The sequence below is a fragment of the Culex pipiens genome, chromosome 3 (assembly GCF_016801865.2).
Source record: "Culex pipiens pallens isolate TS chromosome 3, TS_CPP_V2, whole genome shotgun sequence".
In the NCBI taxonomy this organism is placed as follows: domain Eukaryota; kingdom Metazoa; phylum Arthropoda; class Insecta; order Diptera; family Culicidae; genus Culex; species Culex pipiens.
The window spans coordinates 65,125,397-65,147,003 of record NC_068939.1 but is presented as its reverse complement, the minus strand read 5'-3'; the positions used below and the strand labels follow the sequence as shown (position 1 = coordinate 65,147,003).

Below are 21,607 nucleotides of genomic sequence, written 5' to 3'. Positions count from 1 at the left end.
TCATGCTTAAAAGTATTGAGCAACACATGAAAATGCATTTTAAATTGATTTCAGTCAATTGCACGTCTAGTTTCACTAAAATGTTGCAGTTTAAAAAAAAATGCTTTTTGTTCTCTGATTTTTCGACAAAATTTTGAAATGGGCCCCATAAATTTAAAAGTATTTGCAACGGCCTAAAGTGCAACTATAATGATAAATCGTTGCAAATGGATATATTCAACAATTATTCCTTCAATTTCAATAAAATTTGAATAAATTTGGTCTGCCTCAACCAAATGTTAATAAGTATGGAATACATATGTTTTTGTTATTTTTAAAGTTTTCTACTTTAATCAAGTTTGAACGATTTATAACTGATTTTCAAAAATGTTTGATGAAAATTTTTACGAAATTGCAATTTTCAATCACGTTTAAACTTTCAATAAGTTAGATTTTTTAACAAAAATTATTTGTGTCGGCTTTCATATAACCGTCATCACGGGTGACATTGGGTCTGGGGGGTGAGATTGGGTCGCTCAAAAATTCTGAAATTTTAAAGACTCAATCTCACCCCCAGACCCAATGTCACCTCTGATGGCTATACCAAAAATATAAAGGGTTCCCAAAATCTAAAAGTATACCTTAATTTTTGAAAATCATAAAATAGCTTTACAGATGGGTCAAAGTGCAATTTTACATGATCTTTCAAAATGGTCCCGCGGGCCATAAAAAATCACCTCGCGGGCCACGTTTGGCCCGCGGGCCATACTTTAGTCACCCCTGTTTTAAAGTGAGCAATTCTCAACGAAATCGAACATTTTTGTGCATTTTTATTATGCTTTTTTTTGGCCCAAAGTGGGGTCCTTCCCTATGAAGCCATTTGTGATTGGTTCACTCATACAAGTCTCCATACAATTCTGGCAGCTGTTCATACAAAAACGGTAAATTTTCGAAAATTTTAATCTTCTGAAGGAATTTTTGATCGATTTTGTTCGGCACTTCGGCAAAGTTGTAGGTATTGATGAGCACTATTCAGAAAAATAATGTCACAAAATGGCTCCTCGGGCAATTGCGAAGCCCCTCAAAAAGTTTGAAAATACAAGTGAAGTCCATTTTCGGAATTTGAAAAGAGTCTCAGAAAAACGTGTAATGGAGATTTTTGTTTTTTCATGTGACTTTGGCAATTTTACAATTGAATACTTTTTATGTCAAAATAAGAATGCAGTTATTATCGTAGTGTAAAAAATATGATTTACGCAATTTACTACTACTTAAAAACTAATCATTTCTTTTTTATGGTAAAAAATGTTTATCACAAAAAAATAACCAGTAAAATATGACAAACAAGAAAAGGAACAAGTTAAATGCAAAAAAAAATATTTCAAATGAATAAAGAAAATATAAAATAAAAAAGTAAATAATTCTGTCAAATAAAAAATGCTTAACACGACCTCTTGACAAGAGGAAAATTGACAATTTTCTTTGGAAAAAAATATAACACTGAAGGGTAAAATATTCATATTAAAACCAAGTCAATTACATGCCATTCAAGATATGTATCAGCAGAAATTGTAGCAACAGTCCGATTTGATCTCATTCAAACTTTGCTTAGAACAAACATTAGTCTAAACTTGAACTTAGCCAGATGGTATGTGCTCTTGTTTGCCTAGTTTAATTTGCAGTGCGACACATCGCACGGGCAGTTCTTGACTTATATTTGGCTCATCAAACAGAGTAGTGTAAATATCTCTTCCACTTCCTGATGACCCATAGCGAAGCGTCACTTTAGTGCTTTATTCGATGCTCGCTGATTCCACATTTTCTGAATATAAAAGACTCACTAATTTCTTGAGTGATCATTCGAGCTCGATCGTCATTTCCAGCAACTTCAAAAATGTTCTCCAAATTGGTTCTTATCTCTATGCTAGTTTGCTTAGGTGAGTACATTACTTAAATTAATCCAAATTTGAGAAATAATCAAACTCTCTTCAACAGCTCTGGCCGCCGATCGCAAACTCAAGGCTCGTGAAATTGAGCCCGGCACCTTCCAGCCGTTCCAGGCAGCCTCAACCGAGGAGGACAACTTCCAGCTCTCGGCGGAACACCGCGACTTCCAGGCACCGTACCATTACGAGAAACCTGCCGCCGACGAGCCCCAAGAACCGGTGGAGCCCATCGGGGAAGTCGAAAACGATTACTTGCCACCGCCGGTGGTGGTGGTCAAGGATGGACCAATCGACGATTATCTGCCCCCGAATGTGGCCAAGCGGCAAGCGGGAAGATTTCGGGTGAAGCTGTGAGTGGTGTTTGTGAAAAATTTTGTTTGAAGTATTTTCTAGCAATGTTGCTGTTGGGAATAAAAAGTACAAAATATACTGGAATTATTAATTATTAACTTACGAAATGGCCACCGGTTCCGACGAGACGATCTCCCGGATCTTTTCACAGCCCAGCGTGGCGATGTACGCTATCGAGTACGCTTCCTGCCAGCTCGGGTAGGGCTCCATCCGGACCAGCACCGTGTACGTAAACAGCACCAGAAAGAACACGTACGCCATCTGCAGAGATTTCAGAAAGGAGTGGCGAGGGCGCATAATTAAATTCAAATTAATTACTGATAGCTGGAAGGGAGAGAGGGCCGAGACTTACCGAATCTGCCCAAAACTTGGTAATGGGCGCCGTGTAGAACTCGTAGAACTTCTTCTTCAGCTTCAGCGGCCTATGGCGCATGTCGTGGTCGTACATGTAGTCCTTGTACTGGGTGTTCTCCGAATCCGTCAGCGAAACCTTTCCGAGTGGGGGGACGAAATCGATTAGAACGGTTGAAAATGTTATGTTGAAGCAAGAATAAAGTTTCACACAATCAATACAATACGGGTAAAAATCACACGAAACGTGACAAACCGTTCGAATCAATTCAGTTTTGATGCACGAAGCCAACCAATTATTGAGAAGCGAAGTTTTTAAAAGAATTTTGCATTTCAACCCTGAAATCACAAGCTACTTTACTGACTTTTTTTAACAAAAAAAAAAAAAAACTAATTAAGTAGAATTTTGAAATCAAAGCCATGCCAATCGATGCTTAAAAAGTGTTATTATTATCACTACCAAACGAATATATCACTCGATAAAATGATTCCCAACATACTGAACTAGTGTCTTAAATGTAATCAAACCAACATTAAGAGTTTAGAAAACTAACGATATCACAATAAACACGAAACACGATTGAGCTACAATATTGTGCGAAGAATCAAGTCAGAAACTCTAAAGGAACAAATCTGATGAAACTAACTTTTGCCTTCAGACATCCGGTCAGACCTACCTATAAAATTTAATTTGCAAAAGTTTAGAACTAGTTTGTGCTAGGGACGTGAACTGATAAACTCGATTGAGCTACAATATTGTGTTTACTTGTAACAACTTAATGCTACGGTTCTAATAAACTTGTGAAGAAACAGTTCCTAAAAATATTCATTTTTAAATCGAATCTTCATTGATTGTCAAAAATGTTTAATAGCAATTTTGAAATAAACATCTATTAAACTTCACCAAACCAATGATGTTTAGATTAACTAAAGATCAAGTTGAATTTGCTAAAATATTAACTAATAATTCTAAGCTACAAAAATCTAAATTGGTGCAAGCTACAAATAAGACTACAAATTTTGTTGTGCATGATAGAGTTGTGATAGAGCTCAATTTTCAACTGTGAACTAAAAAATCAAAAACTAAAAACTCTCTTGTAGGTTATGTGGTTATAAAAGTGACTTGTGAGTATTTTTTTCATACATTTTTCCTTAAAAAATATATTTTAAATGTTTTTCAACACAGTTAAATCTGCAAAAACCCCCCACCCCACTCTAGAGCATCTCAATTAATCTCAGTGATGCCAGCTGAAGGCTCATCATGGCTGTGGATTAGTTCACTTCAGCCCGGAAATCTCCCAAACAAATCAGCCCCTGATTGAAGTAAATTTCATTTAAAGACTACCAGCCAAATCCACGCCCTCCGCTGGATGCAAATTAATTTAAAACGCTTTCCTTCGCCAGCAGATTTTCAACAGGTGAGCCTGGAGAAAGTTTTACTACCCAGTGAGAGGTGGGGATAACGTTTTGGAGGGGACGTGGGCTGTAATAAATTTTAGTCTAGGTAATTGCTCGAAATAGAGATAAGCGCGAAAACGTAAGGGAACGTTTTTGCTAAATGATCCGTTAATAAATTTAATAATTTTTCAAAAACTATGAAAAAAATCCGACACTCCAGTTCTGATTTTCTTTACCTGTGAAAAATTCTCCAGAATTTCAATTTCAAATGGGTAATTCTCCACCAACTCACACAGCAGTTGCCCCGACCCCTCTTCGATTTGCGTGAAACTTTGTGCTAAGGGGTAACTTTTGCCCCCGATCACGAATTTGAGGTCCGTTTTTTGATATCTCGTGACGGAGGGGTGGTACGACCCCTTTAATTTTTGAACATGCGAAAAAAGAGGTGTTTGTCAAAGGGACTTTTATGTAAAATTAGACGCCCAATTTGATGGCGTACTCAGAATAAAAAAAAAACATATTTTTCATCGAAAAAAAACACTAAAAAAGTTTTAAAAAATCTGCCAGTTTCCATTACTCGACTGATTTTTTTTTTGGAACATGTCATTTTGAGGGAAATTTAATGTACTTTTCGAATCAAAATTGACCCAGAAGGGTCATTTTTTCATTTAGAACAAAATTTTTCAGAAGAGCAGACAATTACAAAAATGTTGATAAATAAACATACAGCCATTCCACGTCAAACAGGAAGTCTCCAAATCAAAAGTGCTCCGATTTAGCTCAAATTTGGAGTGGGGGTTCTTTGGCCCCAATTATTAGACCCGTATTTTTTTGTTTGGCGATTAGGGTGCTCCTATCCGAAATAGGGTGGTCCAAAAAATTGCGTTTTTCGTCGATTTTCGCAAAAACCACATTATCATATCTCCGGAACGGCTGAACCAATTTTGGAGCGCCACAATTCAAAAGAAAGGTTATTAGTTGGGCTTTTAAGGAAAAATATTTTGAAGTCCAAAAAAAACCAGCTGAATATTTGAAAAGGTCCTATGAAAATTTCATTTGCCGATTTCAAGGTCTCGGGACCAAAGAGCCCATGTCTGAAAATATTTTTCCCTGATTCCTTGTAATATTTTACATAACATATCAAAAAATTGCGAATATCCATTAACACGTTTCGGAGATATGATTTTTTTAACATAAAAACTGGGTTTTTCGACGCGCCGCGCGCAAAAACGGGAAAATGACGGAAACGGGTAAAAACCAACTTTTTTCACTAAAACTGCGATAACTTGAAAATTTCAGCGATGACCTATACATGTCTGGGTACCAAAAGTTGCGTCTTTCAATTACGGCTTGGATGATTCTGAGAACTTTAGGTTTTGGATGAAACACCCTAGTCTATATATCAAAATTTTCGTAATTGTTTGCTCTAAAACAGGGGTGCCCAACCTTTTGGCCCTGCGGGCCAGATCTGATTTTTCTGAAGCAGTAGCGGGCCGGAATTAATATTTGATAAAAGATTACACATTTTTTACATTTTCTTATGATTGGGTTCTTTTAAAGCAAATACATAAAAGAACTAATGTTGCAAATATGATTTAAAAAATGAAAAACAAAGATAACATTCAAAAATTAGTTTATTTGACTTATTTTGATTTTTGCTTGTTTAAAATTGTTTAGATATTGTTTTTGACGATTGCAGTTAAATACCTTGATATATTTTTTTATATATATAAAAAAAACATTCATATTTCAATGATCGTTGCAATTTTTTGAAGTTTGGTTACATTTTTCAATATTTTAAAAATATTTCCGGCGATCTATTTTCGGTATGAATATTTTGATTTTTAAGCTTTTTTTTAACTTTATCACTGTAAAGTTGTTCTGGAAAAATACATTAGTTTTGCTTACTTATTTATTTAAAAAATAGAAAATAGAAAAAAAAAGTCAAATTGAAGTTAACACAGTCAAAACTGAAAGAAATAACATTTAGTCTCTTTTTGTAAATTTTAAGACAACAATCCAAGTTTTTTCATAAATTTTACAATTTTACGTTGAAATTTGATCTCAAGCTTATTTTTTTAATTCAGACAATAATTAATTTATTTAATACTAAATGAACAGCCTATAGGGCCGGTCATAGAAAAATTTTAAAAAGCCGTCGCGGGCCGGATGAAATGGCTTCACGGGCCGGACGTTGGGCAGGCCTGCTCTAAAACTTTGTAGAACATTGTTACACTCTAAAAAATAACACTGCAAAGTTAGAAAAAACACGAAATTTTAAAATGATTTTTTTTCTAAATGAAAAAATAACCCTTCTGGGTCAATGTAGATTCGAAAAGTACATTAAATTTCCCATAAAATGAAATGTTCCAAAAAAATTTGCAGTCAAGTAACAAAAAATGGGAAAATTTTTAAAACTTTTTTGGTGTTTTTTTTCGATGAAAAATACGTTTTTTCGGAATTCTGAGTACGCCATCAAATCGGGCGTCTAATTTTACATAAAAGTCCATTTGACACTAAATTTCTATCTCATCACCAGGCTGCAAATTTTCAGGCTGCAAATTATTGTAAAGCACCTATTTTTTCGCATTTTCTAAAATGGAAGGGGTCGTTCCGTCACGAGATATCAAAAAACAGACCTCGGATTCGTGATCAGGGACAAAAGTTACCCCCTTAGGACAAAGTTTCACGCAAATCGAAGAGGGGTCAGGGCAACTTTCCCCGATTTCGTGTGAGTTGGTAAAGAATTAACCTGTTTTTAGTTTTTAGTTTTCAGTTTTTAGTTTTTAGTTTTTAGTTTTTAGTTTTTAGTTTTTAGATTTTAGTTTTTAGTTTTTAGTTTTTAGTTTTTAGTTTTTAGTTTTTAGTTTTTAGTTTTTAGTTTTTAGTTTTTAGTTTTTAGTTTTTAGTTTTTAGTTTTTAGTTTTTAGTTTTTAGTTTATAGTTTTTAGTTTTTAGTTTTTAGTTTTTAGTTTTTAGTTTTTAGTTTTTAGTTTTTAGTTTTTAGTTTTTAGTTTTTAGTTTTTAGTTTTTAGTTTTTAGTTTTTAGTTTTTAGTTTTTAGTTTTTAGTTTTTAGTTTTTAGTTTTTAGTTTTTAGTTTTTAGTTTTTAGTTTTTAGTTTTTAGTTTTTAGTTTTTAGTTTTTAGTTTTAGTTTTTAGTTTTTAGTTTTTAGTTTTTAGTTTTTAGTTTTTAGTTTTTAGTTTTTAGTTTTTAGTTTTTAGTTTTTAGTTTTTAGTTTTTAGTTTTTAGTTTTTAGTTTTTAGTTTTTAGTTTTTAGTTTTTAGTTTTTAGTTTTTAGTTTTTAGTTTTTAGTTTTTAGTTTTTAGTTTTTAGTTTTTAGTTTTTAGTTTTTAGTTTTTAGTTTTTAGTTTTTAGTTTTTAGTTTTTAGTTTTTAGTTTTTAGTTTTTAGTTTTTAGTTTTTAGTTTTTAGTTTTTAGTTTTTAGTTTTTAGTTTTTAGTTTTTAGTTTTTAGTTTTTAGTTTTTAGTTTTTAGTTTTTAGTTTTTAGTTTTTAGTTTTTTAGTTTTTAGTTTTTAGTTTTTAGTTTTTAGTTTTTAGTTTTTAGTTTTTAGTTTTTAGTTTTTAGTTTTTAGTTTTTAGTTTTTAGTTTTTAGTTTTTAGTTTTTAGTTTTTAGTTTTTAGTTTTTAGTTTTTAGTTTTTAGTTTTTAGTTTTTAGTTTTTAGTTTTTAGTTTTTAGTTTTTTAGTTTTTAGTTTTTAGTTTTTAGTTTTTAGTTTTTAGTTTTTAGTTTTTAGTTTTTAGTTTTTAGTTTTTAGTTTTTAGTTTTTAGTTTTTAGTTTTTAGTTTTTAGTTTTTAGTTTTTAATTTTCAGTTTTTATTTTTTTTAATGTCGATTTGCGAATACGTATAAAATTACAACTCGTCATTTTTTTTATTATTTCTCAATCGAAAGACTTAAAAAATAATTCAATGATTAATAAAATAACACAAAGATCTGGGGTTTTTTTCGGGATCTCAAGATGAGTCTGAATGGACTCTAATCGATATCAATTTTTCTTTCAAACGATTGGACGACATGACATCCATAACTTTAACTAAAACACGCTTAAATACTACAACTAGGTAAATCGAGGAAGGACGCCAATCTTGTTCGGGGGGATTAACGAAATTTTGTAAGGTTTTACCACACACTGTTTAGGGTGAGGTGGATGGGGCACATCAGAAGTCACAATTTGCACAAGTGTACACAGAAACAGGTTAGGAAAAAACAGAATTCAGAGGTGAAGAAAGGGTGAAGCAATAGTGAAGTGAGGCAAAGTTTGAAACAAGAGGACAGATTTTGAAAAGTAGAACAATAGCAGTGTCTTGGACGGTCTTAGGTAGGGTCAACACCAGGGGAGAATTTGTTTAGTTGGGTGGCAGCAGGGGGGGCGGGGGATTCTTAGTTACAAAAAGCAGACGAATACACACAAAACTTACTTTTCCATTTTCCTGCACTTTGGTATCTTTCATAGAGTACGTGTCGGACAAAAGCGCCTGAGAAGCGAGCGAGTTGAGGGGGGTTGGGGCGTTTTCACGATTACGGTTTTAATTGGAAAGTTCATTTACATGTTGTGTAGTTGTTGCACAGTGGTTGCCGTTGTCACACAAAGTCAAAGACAAAGACAAACGAACGATAGTTTTTTTGTGTTTTTGTTTTGCGATGAATTTCGATGTTTTTATTACATGTTGTATGTTTGTTTTAGTGTGGAGTATATTTTTTTTGCGATCCAGAAAGGGGAAAAAGAAAGAGAAACAGAGAAAAAACTTTGTTAGACAATTTCAGAGTATGTGTGTGGTACGTGTGTGAGCGTGTGGACGTGTGAGTTTGTGCGTATGTAACATGTGTCTGAAACGGATTAACATTTTCTAGATTCTAGGGGAGTTTTGCAGAAACTGTGAGTACAAATCGGAACTAGCCACGTGTGTTCTAGCAGGACAGTCATGGAACATGGTGGGGGTTGGGGTAAGAAGACTAGATGAAATTTTTGTACAGGGAGAATTAGACCTAAACTAAGTTTGCGGAGGGTTAGAAACAGCTATACTAGCGCAGATTAAATATTCTCGCAATATTGACTGAAACCCAGATGGTTTGAAGCTTTAAATGACATAGATGGTATCATTAACCGTGATTCACCTATTGAGTTTCAACTAACTTTTGACCAATTTTGATTTTAATATTTTTTTCATTTTTTGTAAGATGCAACTCTTGCCTGTCAAAGTAATAAAAATAAAGCGTTCAAAATATCGCTTAAAATCAGTTTTGCAATTTTCTAAAATATAAAAATACTAAACTAGCAATTGTATAACGTTCCCAAGAAACACTTTTGCCATCATTTTCTATTCTCCAAAAAAGATCAGAATTTTAAAATCATTTGGTTGTATAGATATTGAGTAAAGATTACTTCTGTAAGAGACTTTTATTTTTCCAGTGATGCCTCATTGTATCTTATATCAAAAAATCAAATTCGAATATATTGAACCTATTTTATTGAAAATAATATTATAATGAATGATCATTTCAAATTGTCACAATAATAATCTGGTTTAATGAAAAAGTCAACGCGTTTTGAGAGGGAGTCTGCATCGCAAACTTTAACATATTATATCAATAAATGTTGTGAAACTAAATTAGCAGAATTCCAAGATTGGTTTTTTTTTAAATAAAAACTGGGTTTTTCATGAAAACAGATAGGTAGAGAAAATGGGAAAAAATCCTTTTGTCACTAAAACTACGGTTTATATGTAATTTAGATGAAATTACATAGAGAAAGAGCTCGATTGCCTGTACATTTTCGGGTACCAAAAATTGCAAGACGCAAAATGATTTAAAAAAAGTTGGTTTGATTTTGACATCTGAGCAATTCTCTACCAAAACCGGAAATGGATTCTATTTGTATTTTTTAATTTGGCTCAAACTTTGTGGGGGCCTTCCCTATGACCAAAGAAGCCATTTTGCATCATTAGTTTGTCCATATAATTTTCCATACAAATTTGGCAGCTGTCCATACAAAAATGATGTACGAAAATTCAAAAATCTGTAACTTTTGAAGGAATTTTTTGATCAATTTGGTGTCTTCGGCAAAGTTGTAGGTATTGTTAAGGACTATTTAGAAAAAAATAGGTACACGGAAAAAAAAATTTCCCGATTTTTTTATTAACTTTTTTTTCACAAAAACTCAAATTCCCAAAATACGTATTTTTTGATTTTCGAGATTTTTTGATATGTTTTAGGGGACAAAAATCCGCAACTTTTGAGCTATAGAGAAACATGGTCAAAAAATCTGCCGCCGAGTTATGATTTTTTGAAAAACTGGTGATTTTTGGAAAAAATCGAAATTTCATACATAAAATTTTTTTGACCTCATTTTTTTATGCAAAATTGAATTTGCAATCGAAAAGTACTTTACAGATTTTTTGATAAAGGGCTCCGTTTTCAAGATATAGCCACCGAAAGTTTGATTTTAGCGAAATATTTGCAGTTTTTCAATTTTTAAAATTAGTGACCATGAGTGACCATTTCTAAAAATATTTTTTTTGAAAGGTTCAGAAAATTTGCTATAAAATTGTCTAAGAGACATTGAAGATTGGACCTCTGGTTGCTGAGATACAGCGGCTTAAAGAAAAAGAAACACGAAAATTGAAGTTTTCTAAGTCTCACCCAAACAGCCCACCATTTTCTAATGACGATATCTCAGCAATTAATGGTCCGACTTTCAATGTTAATACATGAATCATTCGTGAAATTTTCCGATCTTTTCGAAAAAAAATATTTTGAAAAAAAATAAATCAAGACTAACATTTTAAAAGGGCCAAACTTTGAATATTATGCCCATTAAAAATGCTAGTATTGATTTATTTTTTTTCAAAATATGTTTTTCGAAAAGATCGGAAAATTTCACGAATGTTTTATGTATTAACATTGAAAATCGGACCATTAGTTGCTGAGATATCGTCATTAGAAAATGGTGGGCTGTTTGGGTGAGACTTAGAAAACTTCAATTTTCGTGTTTCTTTTTCTTTAAGCCGCTGTATCTCAGCAACCAGAGGTCCAATCTTCAATGTCTCTTAGACAATTTTATAGCAAATTTTCTGAACTTTTCAAAAAAAATATTTTTAGAAATGGTCACTCATGGTCACTATTTTTAAAAATTGAAAAACTGCAAATATTTCGCTAAAATCAAACTTTCGGTGGCTATATCTTGAAAATGGAGCCCTTTATCAAAAAATCTGTAAAGTACTTTTCGATTGCAAATTCAATTTTGCATAAAAAAATGAGGTCAAAAAAATTTTATGTATGAAATTTCGATTTTTTTCAAAAATCACCAGTTTTTCAAAAAATCATAACTCGGCGGCATATTTTTTGACCATGTTTCTCTATAGCTCAAAAGTTGCGGATTTTTGTCCCCTAAAACATATCAAAAAATCTCGAAAATCAAAAAATACGTATTTTGGGAATTTGAGTTTTTGTGAAAAAAAAAGTAATAAAAAAATCGGGAAATTTTTTTTTCCGTGTACCTATTTTTTTCTAAATAGTCCTTAACAATACCTACAACTTTGCCAAAGACACCAAATTGATCAAAAAATTCCTTCAAAAGTTACAGATTTTCGAATATTTACGTACCATTTTTGTATGAACAGCTGCCAAATTTGTATGGAAATTTATATGGACAAACTAATGATGCAAAATGGCTTCTTTGGTCATAGGGAAGGCCCCCACAAAGTTTGAGCCAAATCAAAAAATACAAAAAATAAAAATGGTCGAAATCGGCCGGTTTTGTAGAGAATTGCTCATCTTTACACATGTTATTTATTTTTTCACGCAAAAAATACAATTTTTTTTTTATGGAAAAAGCTCTTAAAAAAAATTTGATTATTGTAAAAATATATTTTTTTGACTTTGAAAGTGTAATAGATACTTTCAATCAAAATCATAAAAAAAATCAAATATTTAAATTATAAATTTTACGGAGTAAAGTTGCCTTGTTACTGTAGAGCAATTCTCTACGAAATCGGCATTTTTTTTTTGAATTTTAATTTTTGTATTTTTTAATCCGGCTGAAACTTTTTTTTTGCCTTTGGTATGCCCAAAAAAAACATTTTGCATCATTAGTTTGTACATATAATTTTTCAAACAAATTTTTCAGCTGTCCATTCTAAAATGATATATGAAAATTCAAAAATCTGTATCTTTTGAAAGATTTTTTGTATGGATTTGGTGTCGTCGGCAAAGTCAAAGGTATCGATAAGGACTACATTTGAAAAAAATGATACACGGTAAAAAAATTTTTGGTGATTTTTAGTTTCACATTTTGTCACTAAAACTTGATTTGCAAAAAAACACTATTTTTAATTTTATTTTTATTTTTTGATGTTTTAGGGGACATGAAATGCTAGTTTTTCAGAAATTTCCAGAGCGGGCAAAAAATCTTTGCCCGAGTTATGAATTTTTGAATCAATACTGATTTTTCCAAAAATCGAAATATTGGTCGCCCAAAATTTTTAAAATCATTTTTAGATGTGAAATCAAATTTGCAATCAAAAAGTACTTTAGTGAAATTTTGATAAAGCGCACCGTTTTCAGGTTATAGCCATTTCAGGTAACTTTTTTGAAAATAGTCGCAATTATTTTTTTAAAAAAATAAGTGACCTTGTTTGCCCAATATTTTTGAGGAGCTGAGAAAATTCTCTATATTTTGCCTTATTGAACTTCGTTGATACGACCCTTAGTTGCTGAGATATTTCTATGCAAAGATTTTTAAGGAACACAGGAAAATTGATGTTTTCTGAGTCTCACCCAATCAACCCTAAATTTTCTAATGTCCATATTTCAGCAACTAATGGTCTGATTTTCAATGTTAAAATATGAAACATTCATGAAATTTTCCGATCTTTTCGAAAACAATATCATTTTTTAAAATTAAGACTAACATTTTCAATGGGCGTAATATTGAACGTTTGCCCTTTTGAAATGTTAGTCTTGATTTAAAAACAATTTGTTTATTTTTTTTATTTTTGTGCTATTTATGTTTGTGATTTGAAAGTTTAATCTAAGAGCACCTAATTTTACATTATTTTTAAAGACACTTTAGGTATTTACATGGCTTGACATGTAATATTTTTTCTTTATAATTGTGATTCAAAAAATTACACCGAATGGAAAAATAGTCCTCTTAATGGAATAGTCAAATCACGTGGAAATGTAGTGAATTTAGAGCTGAAATTCAATGTTAGCTGGTGTAGACGTAAATTTTGAATGTTTCCATGTAATTTGATTTAAAATCCCAAGCAACTACCATTTCAAAATTCAAAATCAGGTGTGTATAAAATAAATATTAATCGAGCATGTTTTGTTTGTACTTGATTTTCATCAAATAACAGCTCAATTTTAAAAAAATATCAAAAAAGCGCAAACAATTCGAAATTTGATTATTTTGACTTTACATTCTTATTTTTTGTTTTTTTTTTGTATTGTAAATTTAATGAGCACAAAATGATAATACAGAAAATGATAAAAACAACATATTTACATAAATTCAAACTCTAGCAGTAGTATCAGTGTACGAAATGATGTGCAACATAGAAACCAAAAAAAACATGATCGTGATACCAAGCAGCACCAAAATGCACAAACATCAAGTGAGAACGTGAAAAGGATAACTTTGAGAAATACAGAGAAAAGAAAAAAGACATAAAAAAGCGCAAAACATTCTACAAGTGGCCGAGCCTTCTGAAATATGTTAGGGAGGACAACCAAGTGCGAGTCCTTACTACAGAGCAGAGAGAGAGAGGCTACTCTAAAGGGGAGGTGAAGATAACAAGTGAAACGGAGTGTATAAGTGGAGGTGAAAACCACGACTACTACAGAAGAAATTTGGAGCGATTGAGGGTGGAGGTGGGTGTTCAAGAAGGCTGTGTTGAAAGTCAACGAGTTCCAAGTGTTCTAGTACCTGCGCGGTCGACGTCGAGTTCTGATCGACAGCAGGTTTCTCATTTGGAGTGGAAATCTCTAGTGCTTTCTGGAGAGGTGGAAATTTAAGGTGAGGGGGTGGAGCAGGCAAATTTCGCGGGGTTCGATCACCAATTGCAGGGGGAGGGGGATGTTGATATCCAACAAATTAACACCAAAATTACAAGTGATTACGAACGGGTTTCAACCGTAGTAAAGTGTTAGTTTTGTGTGTGGGCAGAGTTAAAGAACGTCGTCCAACAAGAGTTTTGATTTCGAGGTGGGTTGGGTTTAAAAAGGGAAGAGAAAACAGATTTAGATTCGTAATTAGGCTTCGAAAGTTTGAGTGCGTCGAGATTGAGGCTCGAGTGGGTTCAGAAAAAAGGGGGAGAAGGGGAAGGAGTGGGGCGGACTCACCTCTGCGTCCGGATTGTGCTTGCCGTTGTCGTCGTAGTCCAGACACTGGTTCTCGAGGTGTTCCTCCTCGGTTTGGGGCATCTTTTGGAGCTCCTCCTTCGATTTGAAGTCCAGCTTCTTGATGAAGGGTGGCACCAGTAAACCTAATATTACCTGTGGAAATTTGAGTTTTATTCAATGCAACTTTTCAAAAATAGTAACAAGTGTAATCTGGCTAGAGTTACCTTAAGATTAGTGTTCTTCCTCGTTCGCAGCCCGCCCATCCACAGATCCGCCAGGATGACCTGACTGCAGGGGTGGGCCAGAATCGCCCGGTGGTTGGCCGCCACCGCCAGCGAGAGGCAGCTTTGGCTAGACCAGGACTGCAGTTCGCACGTCAGCAACCGCTGGGCCCGTTCCGCATCCTGGCGGTAGCAAAAATCCAACAGCTTAAGGCCCTTGCTCTCGAACTCCTTCGCGTAACTGCGCAACTCCTCGTAGATCTCCGTGTCCAGATCGTCGTCCGCCGCTTCGTGAGCCATCGCTTTGTACAGCTTGCAGGCGACCAGCGATTTGGCCAGCGCTTCTTCGCCGTGCGTCCACATGAGCAGTGCCATCTGCTGTCGTTTGGTGAGCACCGCCCAGATGAGGAGTTCGTTAAACGGGAACTCAAACAGTGCCATATCCGAGGTAACTGGTAGCAGTCCGGTCACCAGACTCATCGAGTTGACGCCGGCACTGCGCGCAAACGTCGAAGGTTTCCGGTGGGTGTTGACGTAGCTGTTCATGACCTTGGCGTAGATTGGCCGGAATTTCCGCCGCGTATAATAAGACCGATAGGCCCCGCCCATCAGTTTGTTTATCACTAACCCTATGTCGTGCAACGTGTAAATGTACCCTTTCGGTATGTGAGGTCGAACGTCCCTCAAGATGTACCCCAGGGTGTTCGCTGGTCCGTGCTTCGTATTGTACAACTCTTCCAACCGTGGAATCGTCAGGAACTTTCGCATCGAGACTCCATTTTCCAGCAGCAACTTCACAAAGTCTATCCGATCGTGCTCCAGCGCTTGCATCATCGCCTCGTCCAGCGCTCCGTGGGGCCACTCCTGGCCGTAAACAAAAATTTCCGACCGGGCAATGTCCACCCGGTTCCAGGTCAACGCCAGGCTCAACTGCTCCGGTGGACTAAGGTGCTGAGATTTAAAAAGTGCAGTCAGTATGGTTTGGTCCAACTCTTGCGTTTTGCCCTCGGGCCGATCCTGGATCCGGAAGATCGTGATCAGGTTTTTGTTCTTTGTGCAGAGCAGCAGCTCCTGGTACAGCTGCTCGGCCTGTTCGGCGCCCACCTCGAACGTTTTTTGGATCGTGCCGAGCAGGTAATCGTGCATCGACTCCAGCACGATCTGTTCGCCCGTATCGGACGCATATCTGAAAGTGGGGAATGCCTTGTTTTAGAACGGGGAACCTTCATGGTGTCTCAAAATACGTCTTTCAATTAATGCATAAAAATTTCCAGTCACGGTGGTGAAAATATATCGGATTCCACGCAAACTAATTAATTTAAGGATTTCCACTATCAATGCTTCCTTCAATCCAAAGGATAATTACTTCTTTGAAAAATAGTTTTCTTCTGGTAAACTAACAACAATAAACATTTCTGAGGAAAAGTTCATTCTGGGAAATGGGCCTGTCTGGTAAATGAATTTCTGAAGAATGGCATTCTGGAGAAATAGAACACAGCTATTTATGAACGGTAAAATACAATGCACTTTGTGAATTGCATTTAAACTTGGCAAATGAATAAAACACTTAAAAAAAATCTCGCCAGTTACAATTTTAATAAATTTAAACAATACTTACATTTACACAGAACTACATATTTTCTATAAAATACTCAATTTTTTTTTTGCAATATAGGTATCAAATGATCAAGATTATTTGATACATTTCGATGGAAATATGTAGTTGTTCTGTTTTGTTGATAGCATAGAATATTTTCAATAAATTACGCACCTTTGAAAAAAACATTCAAACAGTCTTCAAACCCCATTCAAAACAATCTCTTAAGAGCGAGTCCACGAGCAAAGCATACCCATCTCGCCTCGACCTCACCAATCTGCCTGAAATTTTCAGGGGTTGTTTGTACATATAAAACTAGCATCTGACCGAAATATGAGCACTCTAGGTCAACGGGAAGTGGGGCAAATCGGGACACAAAGTTTAAAGGTTTGAAAACGTCAAAAATCTTAAAAAGGCTATAACTTAGCCAAAATTCAATTAAATTTCAAAATTCGAAATGCATCTGAAAGGGCTCAAAAAATGCAACAAAATGCAGGGTAAAGCATCCCGATTGGTTAAATCTAAAGGGAGTTATTGGCATTTTAGTGAAAAAATAGCATAATTTTCAAACTCAAATAAAAAAGTGTTCCATCCAGATATCAACTCGGTTCGACCTGCAGCTTGTAGGGGACATCTGGGACTACCATCTGAGACTGAGAACGCTTTGGGTAAGGCAGTTTAACAAATTAAATAGACACTTTTACTTTTAGTGAAGTTTTTGGTTGTAAATTCTTGCTCGGGGGACCCCTTAGATCCCATTTCTGGTGATAATTTAATCATATTCGTGTTCCTGAGACAATTTCACAATATAAACATGCATAAAAATGTTTGTTTTGATCCATTTTAACCCTTTAAAAACTAAAAGTTAAAAAAAATCTTCGATTCACATTTATTGAAAATCAAGCTCGTTTCCAAGGATACTAGATGACACCACAAAAAAGCAGCTTCATAATTTTTTTTTTACTTTCATTTTTTAAAGGGTTGAAATGGATCAAAATAAACATTTTTATGCATGTTTATATTGTGAAATTGTCTCAGGAACACGAATATGATAAAATTATCACCAGAAAATGGGATCTAAGGGATCCCCCGAGCAAAAATTTACAACCAAAAAAATCACTAAAAGTAAAAGTGTCTATTTAATATGTTAAACTGCCTTACCCAAAGCGTTCTCAGTCTCAGATGGTAGTCCCAGATGTCCCCTACAAGCTGCAGGTCGAACCGAGTTGATATCTGGATGGAACACTTTTTTATTTGAGTTTGAAAATTATGCTATTTTTTCACTAAAATGCCAATAACTCCCTTTAGATTTGACCAATCGGGGTGCTCTACCCTGCATTTTGTTGCATTTTTTGAGCCCTTTCAGATGCATTTTGAATTTTTAAATTTAATCGAATTTTGCCTAAGTTATAGCCTTTTTAAGATTTTTGACGTTTTCAAACCTTTAAACTTTGTGTCCCGATTTGCCCCACTTCCCGTTGACCTAGAGTGCTCATATTTTGGCCAGATGCTAGTTTTATATGTACAAACAACCCCTGAAAATATCAGGCAGATTGGTGAGGTCCAAACGACGTCCCATACAAAGGGGTATGCCCTGTTCGTGGACTCGCTCTTAAATACTTGTATATATTGAAAACTAATGTGATGGCAAAACTACTGGGCAGGTGTAAAATGCACTATAAATCACTTTTTTGACTTTTTTCATTCAAAGGTTGAGACCATGGCTTGTTATTTAATTTTTTTGCCAACGAACGAAAAATCTATTCTATCGATACAAAAACCTCCAAAACGGTGTTATATCCACTCCAAAATGTTTATTTAGCAATTCTATGGTAATATAGTGACATTTAGATAAATTTAAAGTTTGCAAAATTAAGTTTAGTTAAGTTTTATATAGAATTTCCAGAGTTATATAAACTTTTATACTAAGTAGTCAGTAAACTTTATATTCATTCCAAATTATTTGTTTAATCAGTCAAGGATGCCTATTTGGAGTTGAGACACTGGATTTATGGTGATTTGTCAACAAAAAACTGTATTTATGTAAATTTTTCGAATGGTGTACACATTTTTTTGCACCTTTTTTTATTTTCGTAATAGTATTTGTTATAGAACTTTTTATAGGAATCATCTTTTCATGAGCATTTTGTATCAATATGTTCGGCATGAGTTTTTGAACAAAACGTAGTACTAGGTTTCTGTCAAACTTTAAATTGTTTGCATGTTTCATCACAAAATGTGCATAGTGCCCAAGGGGTGTAAATACTTTTTTTACATACTGTAGGTTTTGATCCGGGAAATAATGTTGTAGAACATCGTAAATCGCTAGGAATTGATCCCGAAAAGACAAAGGTAAAATTTTTGAGCATGTTTTGAAATGATGCCGAAAAAATTAAACTCCAAAAAAACGTTCTGTATCTTTTCGGGATTAATTCCTAGCGCTTTGCAATGTTCTACAAAGTTGTTCTTCGGATCAAAACCTATAAGAAACTTAAGAATAGGAAAATTTGGGGTTTTGGAAAACTTACAATTCTCCATACTAAATTGATTAAAGTTCTATACTAACTTTAGATCAAAACTGGAGCAACTAAACCTGCGCGGTTTTGTGTGTGTGTTTTTTATTATTTTCATACAAAAATGATCTTTTTTATCACTAATAACTTTTCAGGATAACTTGATCCTTGAGCTTTGAAATCTTCCAGAGAGTTGTAGAGCATCACATAAGGTTTTTGTCATCCCCTTCAAAGTTCGCCCAAAAAATCAATTGGCCAAAAAAAATTCAAAAAACTTCTAAATTTCAGTGGAAATTAAGTGCAATCAGCTGATATCAATTTAAAATCCATTCCCTTGCGTTTAGAATCATTTTTAGCACGTTTGGGTTGAATTAAAAAGCTTTGGAATTTTTGAAAATTTCCGATGTTTAGTATCGCAAAAAGTTTTTTTTTTTGCTAAAATTTTTGTTAAAGTCAAATCTTACATTTTTTGAAATCTAATGATTGCAAAATGACTGAACTAGTGTAAAATGCCTTTTAAAACACTTTTTGCATTTAAATGGTGAGACTTTAGCTTATTATTTAAATTTTTATGTTTTTATTTTTTTTTTTTGCCAACCCCCCCCCCCCCCTCCTCCTTCGACCTCGGTCAGCCGAGGGACAAAAACTTTGAAAAATATTTGCATCGGCCTTATAGCTCCCTAAAATACTCGATTCTTGTCACAAAAACTTCAGCTTCGAGTATCAATGTTGATCAAGTTTGCTCAAATTTGGCTCAGTGGATTGAAACAACCTGTAATTACAATATTCAGCTACCCATATCATGGGTAGGAAAAGGTCATGGAACATTACGTATTTTTGTAAATAAATTCATGTAATTTTACATGGAACAATAAAGCCAATACCATAAGCTTTTAGCCATGTGTCTAATATAAAGTTATTACATTATTACGGATTTGATAAAATTTTGACCAGAAATCAAGAATCATATGGTTCCTGAGCAAAAAATTACATAAAAAATAGTCTCAGATGTCCTTTCTATGTTGCAAGTCGAATCAAGTTAACATCAGGGTGGAACACTCGTATAAACCCCTTACAAAGTAAGCAGTTGTGAACAGATCGTGCTATCTTGTCACACCTTTCAGGAACTCAAAATGAATTTAGACAAGGGACGTTTTGTCACATGTAAATGCCTGACTACAGTGATTTTTTTTTTCAAATGTAAATCGTGAATCCGGCAACCAACTTCAATCAAAGTTTGGAAAACGAGTATGAATAATTGTCCAAGGGGGGCGAAGGTCTAAATAAATAAATTGTGAATTTATTCAAAAACTTGCTTTTCCCATAATAATTTGACATTGATTTGTTTTAATTTGAAATTCCGTATTTTGAAACACCGTAATTTTCCATGCTGAAAAAAAAATAAACAAAAAAAATCTAAGAAATACTCAATTACTTATGTACAAACGCGATCAGGTCGGCGGCCCGGCCGGACCCGTCGCAGACCACGACCGGCACCGGGGGGCTGTCGGTGACGTACTCTAGGACGGCGCGGATCGTGTTGGTGCCACCCTCGATTACCAAGCAGACTACGGGGGTGCTCGAGTGCGTAACTAGAAGTAGAGAGAGTAGAGGGAGGGGCAGGGGCAGGGAGAAAAAGAGAGAGGGTAAATTTAGTTGGATTAGCTAGCTTATCTTGGTAAAGAACTATGCGCTCATGCGACTATGTACTAGGGGGTTGTGTTGGTGATTTGTGTATTGTACAGTTGGTGATGTGTGGTGGTACAACAGTCAATTACTTTAAGATGGTTGATGAATTGATTTGCACTAGTAAAACATCCAACATTTGGTGGTTAGACCAACAACGCTCAGCAGTGTAGAAGACTAGGGTAATAGAGCATGTTACTTGTGAGGGATGAAGTTGTGCTCATTCAATGTTCTAAATAGAGGTTCTGTAGAGTGTCTAATAGTTAGTTGTTTTTTTTTCTGTAAAAGTAGAAATTTCCATACCATGCTGGAGCTTTAAATCTCATTTACACGAAGTAGCTCCCAAAATGCCTAAACATGAAACGACCAACTCACACAAATTCACCAAATCGTGTTTGATGGAGCCTTCGTCATTACTGTAGTTGGACTGCCCGTCGACATGCTTTTCGCCCCAGGACGCCCCGCCTTGCTCAGGTCTGAACTCCGATCAATCATTTCGGTATTTACCCTGCCAGGCCCTCTGGGGCATCCAAACTGGCCTTCCAGGGATGCTTTTAAAGACTGCTCTTGATGAAATTTGAACAAGCGTTCTGCCGAAAATCAGTTCAATTTGAATATTTAGACTGTGTTTAGTTTGCAGATTTCAAAACTTCTTCAATTTTGTTCAATTTTTACCAAGAACAAGCCCTTAAATCACACCCCATGATTCCAGTGCAAACTGTACTTGCCCACGTACAACGCCAGAACCACTTGCTTCCAGCACACATACACACGCAGACATACAACGATGCCTCATCCAATTATCCTATCATTTGCTCCTTCCAGGGATACACGTCGACGAGGAGCACTGCTCCCGGCAATCTGTTGCTCGGTGTACTAATTAGCTTCCCCTTGGTCGGACACGGGGGTTTCAGGCGTACATCTCTAATCATGCAAAGCTCGTGGAGTTCCGTGGAAAATCGTTCAGACCCATAGACGAACATAGACACCGACAGACAGACAGACACAGTACCACAATCATCCAACATTATCCACTTGCTGTATACAATTCAGATTACTTCTTCGGTTAAGTCCGACGTTGGCTCGACGGATTGGCACCACGGAGAGCGGTGCTCCCATGGGTTCTCTATTAGCCAGGAACACGTGGCACAGATTCACACATCGACGCTCCCTGCCGACAAGTGGCACACGTGTGTG

General features: G+C 34.8%; 1 protein-coding gene across 19 annotated transcripts in view; it reads right to left on the bottom strand.

The window, feature by feature from the left end:
• LOC120424979 (transient receptor potential cation channel trpm) overlaps positions 1-21,607 on the bottom strand; it is a 226,430-nt gene that overhangs the window by 31,633 nt on the left and 173,190 nt on the right. For 10 of the 19 annotated variants that reach the window (XM_052710415.1, XM_052710416.1, XM_052710409.1 and 7 more), the window contains 8 exons: positions 20,160-20,316; positions 14,618-15,800; positions 14,394-14,546; positions 13,978-14,046; positions 8,468-8,524; positions 3,275-3,304; positions 2,629-2,766; positions 2,380-2,537 (listed from right to left, as the gene is read on the bottom strand). In XM_052710415.1, the coding sequence (XP_052566375.1) occupies positions 2,380-2,537; positions 2,629-2,766; positions 3,275-3,304; positions 8,468-8,524; positions 13,978-14,046; positions 14,394-14,546; positions 14,618-15,800; positions 20,160-20,316 (1,945 nt within the window). The remainder of the gene's footprint in view (positions 1-2,379; positions 2,538-2,628; positions 2,767-3,274; positions 3,305-8,467; positions 8,525-13,977; positions 14,047-14,393; positions 14,547-14,617; positions 15,801-20,159; positions 20,317-21,607) is intronic. The other 9 variants (XM_052710419.1, XM_052710403.1, XM_052710407.1 and 6 more) reach the window with 5 other exon arrangements.